The 14,861-nt window shown below is 40.6% G+C and overlaps 1 protein-coding gene across 3 annotated transcripts in view; it reads left to right on the top strand.

The window, feature by feature from the left end:
* The first annotated feature begins 482 nt into the window (after window positions 1-482).
* Window positions 483-14,861, top strand: part of LOC138735947 (pleckstrin homology domain-containing family G member 4B-like) — a 136,042-nt gene continuing 121,663 nt past the window's right edge. For all 3 annotated transcript variants that reach the window (XM_069884639.1, XM_069884640.1, XM_069884638.1), the window contains exon 1: window positions 483-1,280. In XM_069884639.1, coding sequence (XP_069740740.1) covers window positions 1,278-1,280 — 3 coding nt within the window. In that variant the 5' untranslated portion in view covers window positions 483-1,277. The remainder of the gene's footprint in view (window positions 1,281-14,861) is intronic.

Here is a 14,861-nt window from a genome sequence, read left to right as displayed (position 1 = left end):
TATCTTAGTATATTGTAGACTATAAGCCAAAAGTTCATGTGACAAAAGTTATAAACAATTTAAATGCTGATTTTTTAGAATTTTGCACAAGCAAACTGAGCTATAATGAAGTACAAGGCCATAACATCACTACCAGGCACAGCTGAGCATCTTTAGAGGTTGTAAATGTTGTACGGATCATGTTGCTTATTAATTCAGCGGCATGTGAGTGGCTGCCCCAAAGTAAACAGATCATCCAGCCCAAACTACTTTATCTCATGCTGTTGCCACAATGGAGATGGCAAGTGTCCCTGAAAACCCCCTTGAGAACAAATCTTTTTGAGGCTTTAACAGTTTCATGATGTATGACAGAAAAGAGAGGCTGCTCCCTTGTCAGGAAATGTTGGCAAGGAGACGGCAGGGGGGGCGGGATTTACTGGATTAGAGAGTGGAAAGAGGAGTGCTGGTCTGTACAGTGGCACAGTGAACCACAGTAGCTCAGACAGAGTTGTACTTCTAAATGGGTTCAGATATTGTAGAATTATCTGGGGCTTTTTACAGCTGTTAGGCACGAAACAAAAGCAAGCCGTGGTATATGAAAGGGGCTTTGTGTTCGGACAAGTTGTAAGCCTATTTACAAGGTGGAAGGGAGAATTTAACACATTTTTCTGGCAGAGCAAGCACCATAAAACTGAGAGGAGTACGGGCTCTCGATGACAAGTGCAAATATTTGCTGCAAGATTAATGTATCCTGTGAAAAATAGTGTCAAGAATGGACTTCTGCAAAATAAAGCACAAGGTAGTGTTAATTTACCTGGGCAGGCAAACCTTCACGGAAACCTTTGCATTCAGAAATCTTTGAAGAATCGTGAATTTGCAAACCAAATAGCTGGTACTTCAACTCCAAGCGAAATTTGCAACTGGAGCTTTATTTCAACTGGTTCAAGATTTTCTGAAGACAGATTTATTTTCGCAGACCTCCTCTACTCCCTCCCCTTTTTAAAATCTGCCTACTTGTCCACTGAAGGAGGCACATTCATGCATTGCTTCTCCCACTGCAAATCACTTTTCTGAGTTCAACAGAGCTCTGAATTCATCGTGTCATGCCGCATTCTTCAAGCTTGCTGCTCAGATGAGACCCTACAGTGTGTGGCTGAATGCAGAACTTTGATCGTTATGAGTGGGGAGTGCTGACCCTTAGTACAGACTTGTTCTTCTGAATACAGACAGTGTGGGCAGACCATACATCCTGAAGCAATGCAGTTGTTCAATGGGATAACAACAATACACTGAGGAAGATGGTAATGTTCTTTCAATTCACCTTTTAAACTAGCTGTAAACTTAGAATGTAAAGGCGCTGGAGTCTGCAATAAAAGTTTGAAAAAAAAAATCAAAATAAGATTGTAAGAAGTAATAACATTTTGAAATAAGCTTTGAAACATCGTTTGTTTCTATAGTATTATGTGTTAAAGAAAAAGTGTTCCAATTAGCTGAACATTAATTGCAGATGAATTCTTATGTCTTTTTGCAAAAAATGAGACATTAGTAAAACTAACTGCTTCTAATAGACTTAAGCGAATGATGTTGAGAAGAATTCAGTTTCAGGATTTAGCAGAGAGTTTCTCCAGTACTTGGTAATTTTTCTGACATATCAAGATACTAAATTGGAATTGATCATTTCATATTTGGGGTAGGATTATACATCCTAATGTATAAAAACTTGTTAAAGTTGTGTCCCATGCGCTGGAGTCTTACCTTATCACTGGCATCAATTTCAATCTCACTACACATACCCCTTGCTCCCCTCACAATAGAGGAGAAAGGTTAAAAATCAAGAAAATCAAAGCTCTGTTTCTAAGTTGCCAGGTTTCTGGTTTCTGTCATGTTGACAGCAGGGATTCTGGCTCTCACCGTTACTCTTTTTAGTAACGTGCAGGTCCCTTCTTAAAATGTAAACGGTGCAGCTGGGTCTGCACTGAAGTGTTGATGTTAAGCAAGAGGAAATTTTGGATTTTGTGCCTCATTTTGTAATCACCAATGGAGTCACAAGTAGTAAAAGGTGAGTTGTGTAATGGTTTTGTTTTCAGTGTTATGTGATCAAAGTTTTACTTTTCTGATGAGAAACAATATCATCTCTAGGTAGCTTCATTTTGCATGGAAAATATAACCAGGCGCTCCTGTTGTCAGTCACCCTTTCAACAACTTTTATACCAAGGGAATGCGTGGTGAATTAATTCCCTCTGCACCTTATTGTAGGGGAGCCTGGAGCTTATATTCCTGGCAGCAGGCAGCTGTGGTGGAACATTCACTTCATTTTGATGTGACCTGTGATAGCTGCAGCGCTTGTGTTGATAGGTATCAACCCTTTCTACCTGTACAACAACCCTCCAATACCCCTGTTCCTCAGACAGTCCACTCAAACTCCATCTCTAGATTCCTATTAATGCAATCTCCTCTACCCCACATTTCCCCAATCTTGATTCTTTCTGCTTTGACGATGATCTCTGCATTGCTCCCAAGCACCAGAAGAACTTTGTCCCTTCTGATCTTGTTTTTCTTCACTTCCCCTTTACACACACACACACACACACACACACACACACACTCTCTCTCTCTCTCTCTCTCTCTCTCTCTCTCTCTCTCTCTCTAAGGTCCTATATTCCATCAATCCCTTTGCTTCATAAAGCTCCCTCCCTCATAACGCCACCATCTTCTGATCTCCAATCACTACTCTTCCATTGATCTGCTGATGGCTCCACTTCTCCCCAAACAATATGGTGGTTCCAATTCCTACCCTCTTTCCACCCCAATAATCTTCTGCATCTTACTCATTCTCTCAACCTCTTCTGATTCCCATAACCCAGCATCGCTGATATTCTTCCGGTCTTTTCCCCTCTCAATACCAGCCACACCCATGAATGCAGGTGATTGGGCCTATGGCTGAAGATGTCCAAAACCCAGGCTCAACAGAGGAGGGACCAGAGTGGCACTTTAACCCTATAGTGCCTAAGTACAACCTTAGCTCTTTGTGGACCTGAATGAGCATGAATATTCCGTCCAAACCATAGTCTTCCATAAAAGCATTGGTGTCCATGAGGAATAGAGTTATAGAATTGTGCAGCTCAGAAATGGCCCTTTGGCCCATCACATTCATCCCAATTTTTTCCTCTCTACACAAATTCAATTTTCCCACATTAGAGCCATCGCCTTCCATGATTTGTCTATTACCTGTTTAAATGCATCTAAAATATAGTGATTGTATCTGGTCCCTCTGCACTGTGTTACAGATAACAACTATCTTCTATGTAAAAAAAAAAGGCCAATCAAGATCCTCTTTAAAACTCCTAACTCTTACCTTAAATCTATGTCCTCTTATTTTTGATAATTTTATCATGCAAATTTTTGTTGACTGACTTCCAAACTATTCCTCTCAATGAATGACTCAGGAAAAACGAGCCCAAGCAATCCTATCTCTCCTCACGACTAAAGTCTCCAATCTAGGCAGCATCTTTGTGAATCTCCACTCCACTTTACCCAGCTGAACCACATTCTTCGTACAGAGCAGCAACCACAGCTTGACCTTCCTTAGTAGCTGATCATGTTGGGCCAACTCTGACAAGGTCAGACAGAAATGATTTGAACTCAGTGAAACTTTTGGGGTTTGGGGATCTGATAATGGCCCCTTTTACTCCAATCCTATTTTCATCCACTCTTAAATTTCACTTTCTTTTACACAAAAGCAGGTATTTTTAAGAGCTTGAGATCACGTTCATGAAGATTTCCTTTTGGTGTGGCTGTTAAAATGAGAAAGTAAACCTGAAGCCCCTGCAGAATCTTATCTGTTGTTGAACATCGTCACAAAACCGTTTTATCACAGATTCAATGTATTTCCCACAGCCAGTGTTATACAGAGTGAAGAAACAACTATGTAAAATGAAAGAATTGCAAAAGAAAATTATCAATGCGGTATACCTGTCTATAGCACACACAAAGATAGTGACTAGAGGAGTGGATTGGTCTGATGTTTGCAAATCTAGGAACTAGATGTATGTCAGGATAGAGAACATAGCCCTCTCTTTGTCAATTCCAACTTAGTTTATTATAAAATTGTGTTGAACTTCATAGTATTTTGTGAGGGCCTGTTGAACTGTCTTGCAGTAAAACGAGTTCATCTCAGTTTGAAGAAGAATGGAATGAAACATGATTTTACAACCCCCTATCACCCAGTTTCAATTGAGGAAGCAGAAAAGTAATTTTGATTGGCTACAAAAGTGATGAAGCAACAGGTTATTGAAGGCTGATTCACTGTCGCCACGAGATTCAGCTTGCTCCTTAACTATAGAGCAATGCCACACTGCACAACAGGATTTACTCCTGCTGAATCGTTAATGAGCAAAAAAACACCAAATGCAGTTGAGTCTTGTCTAATCCAGTTTTGAAGGGAAACTGTCAAAGCAATTGAAGTAGGGAAGTCATCATTGTCTCAGAGAAAAGTGTCTGACAGAGCTTGTGCATTCAAGGCAATAGGAAGATACTGGAATTATGTCTGTCAAAAAATTAACTCCTGAAAAATAGAAAGAAATTCTGAGGTTCATTTTGACCACTTAACCCTAGTTGGTGATACCTTGGTGAATAACAAGGCTGCAAGGTGAATCTATTTTTGAATAGACTACAAGAATTGAAGAGGAATCCGTTTGTGATGTTTCCAATGAAATTAGAGTGAGGCAACATCATCAAATCCTTTAATAAAAGGTCAATTTAATCTTCTAACACAATTAACACCATCATTGCTGAGGCAATAGCCCCTTTCAAGCAAGGAAAATGCCCAACTGTAAAGGCGGAGGTTCTCCGTTCTTACGCCTAGAGACTTAACTCTCAGTATATGCCACGGCCACCTCTGAGGCATCGAATCCAACCCTCCTCGGGGAAGGATAATTGGCGGAGTGCTGCGCTCCACCACTTGGCTTGAATGTACAGTCACTGCAAACAGCTGGTTAGGGGCGGGCTGATGGTCACCACCATGGCGACCGATCTTCCCACCCACTCCTCTCCCTCCATGACCCCCTCAAGGCAGGGGCAGCCAGCAGGAGTCGTCAGGGCAGCAGGGGCTGGTGGGAGCTATCAGGGCAGGGCAAACTCTCAACCAACATACTGGCACTTCCAAACTTGGCAAGTTCTCACTTACATTCAGAGCACCAAATAGTTGAGTAGATGAAAAATGTGGAACAAGATCAGCAGGCAGGAAAGCTAACTCAGGATCCAAGTGTGACTTAAACTGATGGTAATTAATATTCAGGGAATGGGTGATTTTTAAAAAAACTGATAGGGCTGTTGACTAATACATTTTCAACCAGATTGTGAATTTTTCTCATTGGAATCCTACTTTAAGCAAGCTTATGTACATTTTATAGTTTACTCTTTGACTAAGTATTTGTTTAAAGTATTACATCACCTTCACTTGTCTTCAACTCCTTCTCTGTGTCCTTCATCTGACGATTTACATTCTGGCAGCTGATTTATTCAGCACATTGCTGGGCCGTCAAAATGCTTTATGTAATAATTACACTGGACAATGAAGATTTTTCTTCCTGAACAATTTTGGGTGTATTTTATGGATTTTGGGCTGCTGATCATGAGAATCACCTGTTTTTTTTAGATATAATCTATTTTTGTGATTTTCTGTCATATTTTAAATCTACTTCGAGCATACAAAACTATGAAGTGCAACATGTCATTGAAAATTAATTTTCTGCATTCGCACTTGGACGTCTTCCCTGCTGATCTTGGTGCAGTCAGTGATGAACATGGTGAAAGATTTCACCAGGACATTGCAACCATGGAAAAGCGGTATCAGCGCAACTAGAATCCATTAATGCTGGTCAACTATTGTTGGACACTGACACGAGAGGCATCAGATGCTGAGTACAAATGGAAATCAGCGGCAAAACATTTTTTGGTCAGTTGAACTAATGCAATGTGTCAGCATCATTATGAGATTAAACATGCTAAATTCAATAAAAGTTAATTTAATGTTTCTCCAACTTCTTGCATGATATGCAAATCTGAAATTATTTTTGTGTTCAGCTTGAAATTGTCTATCATAATCCCCAATTTTTTTTTCAGGAAGCAAACCTCTGGTGGGGGGGGAGGGGGGTGGGAATTGTTGTCCAGTGTAATTATTGAAAAAGTTGGGTTGATGTTCTCGACTAGTATATTTCTTTGGAAAGTCTCACTTTTTGGAAAATGCAAGTTTTCTACCAGGAGATTTTTGTTCAGTAACATATTTCCATGTTGAGAAAAGTGGTATATTTAGTCAGAAAGGAAAAGCAGGCTACTGACAGATGGGACTTAGAAGGATTATAAAGATTGCAGGATAGAGCTCAAGCAGGGTAGTGGGAGGGCCAAAAGGAGCCATGAAATGTCCTTTGTGAGCAGAATTAAAGAGAATCCAAATGCATTTTAGATTAATGATGACCAGGTAAAAGGTAGAAGAAATCCAAGGTCGAAAGTGGGAATTCATGCTTGGAGTCAGAGCAATTGGATGAGTTATTAAATTAATACTTTGTTTACTAGAGAGATGACATGGATGAAAATCTTTGATGCATCTCACTTTGACAGGTGACATTCCAAAGGACTGGAGAGAACCAATGTTGTATCTTTTTTGAAGAAGGAGAATAGTAATAATCCAGGTAACCTCACATCTGTGGTGGATAAATTATTGGAGTGGATACTTAAGGATAGGATTTATGCACATTTGGAAATTATGGTCAGATTAGGGACAGTAGACATGGCTTTCTATGGGGCATGTCATGTTTTACCACATCAGTCAAGTATTTTTTTTGGGAGATGCAATGGTTGTTGCTGAAGGCAGTTTTACATGGGGTAGGCTGATCTAGAAGGTACAGGTGCTTGAGATCCATGGTGAATTGATAGCTTGGATATGGAATTGACTGGCTCATGGAAAACAGAGCATTAATGGAGGCTGGAAGTCCGCGACTATTGGTGCTTCACAGGGATTGGTGTTGGAACCATTGTTGTTTGTATATAAATTACTTGGAAACAGAAGAAGGTGGATGGAGTAGTAAGTTTGTAGATGACACTGAGTATTGGAATTGTGGATAGTGTAGAAGGCTAACAGAGAATACAACAAAATATAGGTCAGCTACAGATATGGGCATGGTGAGGGTAGATGGAGTTTAATCCTGATCAGTGAGACGTTGCACTTTAGGAGATCAAATGCAAGGGGAACATATACAGCTAATGGCAGGAATCTTAAAAGCATTGGTGTGCAGGGGGAATCTGTGGTTTCAGATTCTTAGTTCCTTGAAAGTGACCACACAAGTAGACACCATGTAATATAAGGCGTGTGGTATACTTGCCTTTGTTGGGTGGGGCATTGAATACAAAAGTAAGGAAGTCCTGATGCAGCTATATAAAACTTTAGTTTGGCAGCCCTTGGATATCTGTGTATAATTGATGCTAAAAGTATGAATTGGTATTTCAACTGTCTGGAACTCATTTGTCCATTTCCTCTACCAATGTGCCATTCAGTTCAGTACTGGGCCAGGTGGGTTTGAAAGATTGTGGTCTGACAAAGGAGCCACCCAGCAGTATTGGATCAGGTGCATTTTGTTTTGGAATGGGTATTAAATTCAGGATATTAAATTTCCATTCTCAATGTAATTGCATTTCTCAGTATGACAAGTTTAACATGATTCAATTTCACCATCTACTCTGACCCTTCCTCAAAGTTTATTAATTAAAAGCCTTGGTCCAAGAGATGGTGAATATGTTTTCTGTAGGTAAAAATAATGTTAACAAGCAGACAGCAAGGAAGGCTTTCCTCAACTTAATTGCGCTTTAAGGAGAAACACCAAATTTAGCTTAAAGAGCCGCAAATTCACATTCTTCATTACATAAGAGTTTTCAGCTGATCAGTACAAGCTGCTCATGGTTACTATCAGCCAAATGGAAGTGCTGAGTAGCTCCAGGTGTGGCACAAAATCACTCACTGCTGTGGCTGAAAACACCCAGCATGCCCTCACTTCCTATAGCGCATGCATTTCGTATTTGTTTGACAAACATTCACCACCCTTTTGAAATCAAGATAGTGATGCCTTCACAATTCACACCGTCTGATTTTTCCCCTCAACAAACACAAAGCAGTTGAATTCTATCTGTGCATGCCATTAGAATATTGAAATCACATATGCGAAGAATCTGCCTGTTTTACCTTCTTATTAATCGCTTCTTCAGTGAATCATATATCTCAATAAGCTTCATATGACTAACATTGCTCGATGTGCCATTAGATTGATACACACTGAGCAGATGCATTGGTAATGAGGTGCAGATTTCATCATTTTTGTGTTTAGTACAGGTTAAATTCTGACCTGCGTATTGCCCCTGGTCAAGAAACATACCTTGCAGAGGTTAAATTGCCAGGACTTCCTGTGCATAACATTCAAAATTAAAACAAAAGTAACTTTCTTTTATGGATTCTACGTATATTGATTAGAATTTGAAAACAGTGGTGAAAAATGTTTTGTACTGGTTCTTTCATAAAGAGTCAAAAAAGTTCCTCAGAATTTCCATCTTTCCATATTTGATACGATTAGGTTCTCTTTTATGATGTATCTTGGTGACAAAAATCTAAAAGTCCTGATTTAAAAATGTTTTTTATTGTAATTTGATTAATTGAATTAGTCATTGTGAGTGTTTAATATATGCTTTTGATATACATATCAATATAAACTATTTTACAATGGTCAACCACTAAATTGATCGATATTTAAAAGTAATGCAAGTTCAAGGGTTTCTTCTGTCAGAAAATTTCTTCACTTTGGTGATTGTTGACCTTATTGGATTGTGGGATTATTATTCCTGAATGCAATTCATATTTTTAACTGGTTTGCAAATTCTGATGTGGACAAAGGAAAGTTGTCAAATTCTAATGCTTTCCCCTATCATTTTTTACTGGTACCTTTCATCTTGTAAATTTGTAGGATTAATGGTATCAGGTCAAACCTAATTTCTGTGCATTTTAGCCCTACTTATCTTGCCATCTGTTGTTCCTCAAGGAAATTCTCACTCAATTCAGATTTTCTAATTCACCATCCAATACTTCCTCTCTTCTCATGAATGATCCCCCATGGCTGCTCCAATTTCTGTCCGTACCCAATGAAACAACTGATGTTCTTTCTGCTGGATGAGATCATACTTTTCTCCAGTTTTATCTGGCCAATAACTTGTTTAACTCAGTTGCAATCTATTGTCTTTTAAATTTAGACATATAGCATGGTAACAGGCCATTTCAGCCATTTCATCCGTGACACCCAATTTGCAGCCAATCAATTTACACCCCCCCCCCCCCCCCCCCCGGTATGTTTTGAACAGTGTGAGGAAACCAGAACCCCTGGGGAAGAGCCACACAGACATGGGGAGAATGTACAAACTCCTTACAGACAGTATTGGATTCGAACCCTGGTCCTGATCATTGGTGCTGTAAAGGCGTTGTGCTAACCACGATACCAACTATGCCGCCCACGTTGTCATGTAACAAATTTTCCTGAAACGTATAACTACAGGGACACTTTAACTTAAAATATAAAATAATCGATCAGTATACAAGGATATAAAAGGGTTAACTAGCAGAACAAATAAAACTCTTGCTGAGTTTAAAACTGGCTGAGCCACCATTTTTCCTCCACACATATTCTTTGTAAATTCAGTCAGTTGCTAAGCGCCACTTTTTTCAAAAGTGATCCAAAATATTATTTTCCTATCTATCAGCTCTTCCTCATCTCGCAGCACGTTTGTCCCCTGTAACTCAGATTAAGATGAATGAACATTGCACATGCGCTATGTGAAGTGTGGAGTAAGAACACATATTCTCTCTCTCTCTCTCTCTCTCTCTCTCTCTCTCTCTCTCTCTCTCTCACTCTGTGTCGAAGACTAATTTATTGCTATGCCACCTCTGTTTATATTCACTCCCTGACTCTGATGACAGAAGTGACGTTATTTCAGCACCTGCCTCCGACTGGCCGATGTTCCCGCCATTGCCTCCTGTTTCCCACCATGTCGGAGATCACACGGGACGATGGCTGTTGGTCCATGCGGTGGCCCTCGTGGGGCGGCCATTTTGGGAGCCGGGTTGTTTACGGGCCACTACACAGTCATAATTGTTTTTGTAATTTCCTTCAGCACCTAAAGAAAAAGGCATCTCATGGTTGAATTGGTGAGGCATAGCTTATAAATAGGGTTGTTGAACAACTAAAATACTTAACTGTATTTCATTAATGTGATTCAGATGAGCAATTTCTTTTTCATGTGTGTTAATCACATCAATCCTGGTGTCATACTGAATGTTTCAGACAGCATTTGTCTTGGAATGTGGTGAGCCCTAAATCCCTCACTGCAGAACCAGTCTTGCCCTGGTATGTGACAAGTCAGACATTTGTGCCTCAACCCAGCTCCTTGTTCAATCCTCTTTTCTTTCTTTGGCTTGGCTTCACGGACAAAGATTTATGGAGGGGTATGTCCACGTCTGCTGCAGGCTCATTGGTGACTGACAAGTCCAATGTGGGACAGGCAGGCACGGTTGCAGCCTTGAGGAACAACAGATGGCAAATTGATTGGTTGGGGTTGGGTGTTAGGTTTTCCCTCCTTTGTCTTTTGTCAATGAGGTGGGCTCTGCGGTCTTCTTCAAAGGAGGTTGCTGCCCGCCGAACTGTGAGGCGCAAAGATGCACGGTTGGAGGCGAGATCAGTCCACTGGCGGTGGTCAATGTGGCAGGCACCAAGAGCTTTCTTTAGGCCATCCTTGTACCTCTTCTTTGGTGCACCTCTGTCTTGGTGGCCAGTGGAGAGCTCGCCATATAACATGATCTTGGGAAGGCGATGGTCCTCCATTCTGGAGATGTGACCCACCCAGCGCAGTTGGGTCTTCAGCAGCATGGTTTCGATGCTTGCGGACTCTGCCAGCTCGAGTACTTCGATGTTGGTGATGAAGTCACTCCAATGAATGTTGAGGATGGAGTGGAGACAGCGCTAATGGAAGCATTCTAGGAGCCGTAGGTGATGCCGGTAGAGGACCCATGATTTGGAGCCGAACAGGAGCGTGGGTATGTCAATGGCTCTGTACACACTGCTCTTTGTGTGTTTCTTCAGGTGGTTGTTTTTCCAGACTCTTTTGTGTAGTCTTCCAAAGGCGTTATTTACTTGCACTTTGTCTGGGTTTCTCATGATTCAATTGAAAGTGTTATCCAAAGAGGATAACTCTCTTTGGAACAAGACAAGATCTGCCATTTGGTCAGGGGTATTGGGCAAATGAAATGGAGATAAGAAAATGGTCTTTCCAACACATTGAGATGTCAGTGAGGAAATGCAGCTGATTGGTATATTCCAGACTGCAGGAGGATGTGCTGAGGAATGCAGTTAGGGGTGGTGCAGCCAAAGTGAAGGCTTTGTGGGGAAGGACCTCAGTCGAGAATCCTCCTGTTACCAGGCAGTGAGGGGCTGAGCCTCGAGGAGAAGCCCCTCAAATTACAGAGAGAGTAGAAACTGCAAGGGGCCACAGTGGTTGCAACAGTGCTACATGTTAATTAGAGAAGGAATATAACAATGTACAGTAATGGATTGTATGAATATAACATTAAGGATGCAAAAAGACTTTGCATGGTTTTCTTTTGCAAATAATTTTATTATAAATTAAGTTTATATTTGGGGGAAAAAATGAAAGAAGAGCTGAGAGCTTCAGAGGAGAGAGCATAGGGGCACTGTCTACGTTGGTCATGTTTACCCTTCAATGTGAGCACCGGAGCTCACCCACCATTAAACTGGAGTAAACTCGAGAAATACTTTCATCTGTAAATTATAGCACCTACTCAAACATTTGAACCCTTGCAGGCAGATCCTGTGAGTTGATCATGAGTAAAAACCCAAATAAGTATGACAAAGACAATTAATAATGACCAATAATTCCAGGTTGAAAATTTAACTGGAGTGAACTATTTTAGATGTTTGGAAGACCAATTTATTGAGACCATAGCTTAGAAATTCATCCTGAGATGCCGTTTTTCTTGAGGTGTCCCTATTTGTTCGTAACTATGATCATATTTGTGATTGTTTCATCTCAGTATATAGACATTAAAATAAATAAATAAATAAATTTATGCAGGTGTGTGTGTGTGTGTATGGGACATGCTGCCAATGGCAGCATGAGAGGTGAGTATAAGTACATCAATGGGACAGATGCATAGACAGGGAAGGCTCAGAGGTATGGGCCAATGACAAGAGTGGCTCAGATAGACTCTGAGTGGGGCTGAATGGCCTGTTTCTGTGCTGTATATTTCTACGAATCTCTTGGCACAACTTGGCAAACTGAATCACAGTACAATTTGTACTGGATCTGGCATTGTCAAGGGTTGGAAGTAAATACCATGAAAAGGAAGATTGAGTTGAGAAGGTTTTGTCAGGAGGGAACCAGGTAAACTCATTCTCTTCTCATTCACACCAAACCTGACTGTAGCCAGGGGCTTATTTTTTGTGACTGAGCTGCACAATTGGAATATCTTGTATGTACAACATCTAATGCCAAAATATGTATTGCTTAGTACTTGAAATCGGCGTATGTGTCTGGCAGCATTATCACTGACCTCAGCTGATTATGCGGAAGAGTAGAGACAATAGATAAAATTCCTTTGCATGCATATAAGAATCTACCATTGTCTGAGCATACTTCAAACAGCAGCTTTCCTTTAATGCACCAAAAAGTCCATGATGTTTCACAGGGATGACTGATAAAACAAGATTGATGCTGAATCATGTGGACATTAGAATAGTAAACAAGAGAGACTGTGGATGCTGGACAACTGTATTGTATGTGCGGCCTGGATATCAGGATAGGTGACTAAACATTGAGTTAAAGAGTCTGAAAAGCTTCAGGAGGAAATTTGCTGCTCATGTTAAAGAGACAGCAACCAACGTGTTTTGAACAAATAAAATAACAGATGTATTTAAAGCCAAATTGGGAGATGAAGATAATTGTGGTTTCTTGGGTTTAGAGGAAGCTACAGGACTATGGGGCAGTGGAGGCCACACCATGAATTAAAAGCAAGAGTGAATATTGAGATATTGCCACACATGGAATCATTCTGAACACTGAATTAGTGGATGAACTGGATTTGTGAAAGATGACAAAAAAAGCGTAGAGTTGCCAGGATAAAATTTTATTAATAAATCATCTACAGTTGCTTTTATCTAGATTAATAGTACATTTAGGGCACAAGATAGGACCCGGTTTGCTTCCTTTGAGAGACCCAAATAATAAATCCCCTGGGGGTCTTGTGGTTTCCTTCATCTTTAGTGATGAGGCGATACAGCAGCAATCAGTAAATGAAGAAACTGGGGAAGAAGCTTTCGGCAGCCTTGAACCAAACAACTTTAAAACAAAGCTGTCAATGTTTGCACCACTTGCGACATTTTTTGCATGAAAAGCGTAACAGTTTCCAACGATTCTGTGTGGAGAATTTTTATGAGCTTAGTATATTGTTGTCCCTTGAGATCAGTTGCTTGGTTCTCTGTGCAGTGTCAAGAATTTAAAAACTACGACTTTTCCATTGCATTCCCAGACTTTAAACAAGATCATTAAATTTGTTTCTTCATGCTGAATGAACACATTCACTTATAAACTTGTGCTCACCAGGTTCATTCAAACAGGTCGTTTAAGTTAGTTTATTTTCCTGTTTTCAGCCTGCTGTTTCTCAAGAGAGACACCAAAGTGAATTTAGAGATCCATAAGGGCTTGGTGTTTCTAATTTTAGCAACTTGTCTATACATCCATCTTTTATTGGGGAAGAGTAAAGACAAAATGAGAAGTTTTCCTTCTCCTTGATGGGCCAACATTTTGTCACTGATCATTGTGGAGCATCTATTGACACCAATCTTTTTGACAATGGAGCACAGAAACAGGACCTCCCATCCACCATTTCTGCACTGATAATTAAGCATCATTTGCACTAATCCCACTCTCTACTCCCCAGATTCTGCCATTCATGTGCGGACAAATAACACTGACTAATTACCGCATCAACCCCGCATGTCTCTAGGCGATGGGAGGAAACTGGAGCACCAATGTCTTCTCAGGGAAAACCTACAGACCCTACTCTGACAGCATTGGATGCCAGGATTGAACCTGGGGAGCTGGAACTGTGGACCAGTAGTTCCACTGGAATGTTTTATTAATTCAAGGGCTGTGGGCCCTTAAGTCTGAGGCAATCTTTAACTGCCTATTCTTAAATGCCCAAAAGAGGGTGAAAGAGAACTGCCTTCTTGGATTATTAGAGACATTGAGGTGTGGATATATGCACCATGGTGTCAAGGAGAGAGTTCCAGGATATGGACCCAGTGACAGTGAAAGAATAGCAATAGATTTCCAATGCTTTATTTCCAAACATTTGGACAAATTTATGGGCAGAAAGGACGTGGACCAAATGCAGGTAAGTGGGACTAGCCCAGAATGCCAACTTGGTTGCCATGGCAGATGTTGTGCTGAAAGGCCTGTTCTATGCTGCGCGTCCCTATAACTCTAGAGCAGTTTGGTACGTGGCTTGGAGGACATTATACAGGAGGTGTTGTTGCTATGCTGCTTTTGCTTCAGAGCGGTATTTGCTTCTTAGTTTATTTTGAGTTATAAAGTCTGGTCACAGGTCACACTGTTAACAAGCATTTCCTGTCGGTAAATAGGTAAATGGGCTTTGTGTGTCAGATGACATCATTAGGTGCATTCTTCTGTGGGTCAAATGTCAGATTTGCTGCAGAGAATTTTCTCTGGAAGATCCCAGGTCTAATGGTTGTTAAATCAATCGATGGATGATCATTAGT

Source organism: Narcine bancroftii, chromosome 6 (assembly GCF_036971445.1).
Source record: "Narcine bancroftii isolate sNarBan1 chromosome 6, sNarBan1.hap1, whole genome shotgun sequence".
Classification (NCBI taxonomy): domain Eukaryota; kingdom Metazoa; phylum Chordata; class Chondrichthyes; order Torpediniformes; family Narcinidae; genus Narcine; species Narcine bancroftii.
This window is presented reverse-complemented; position numbering and strand designations above follow the sequence as displayed.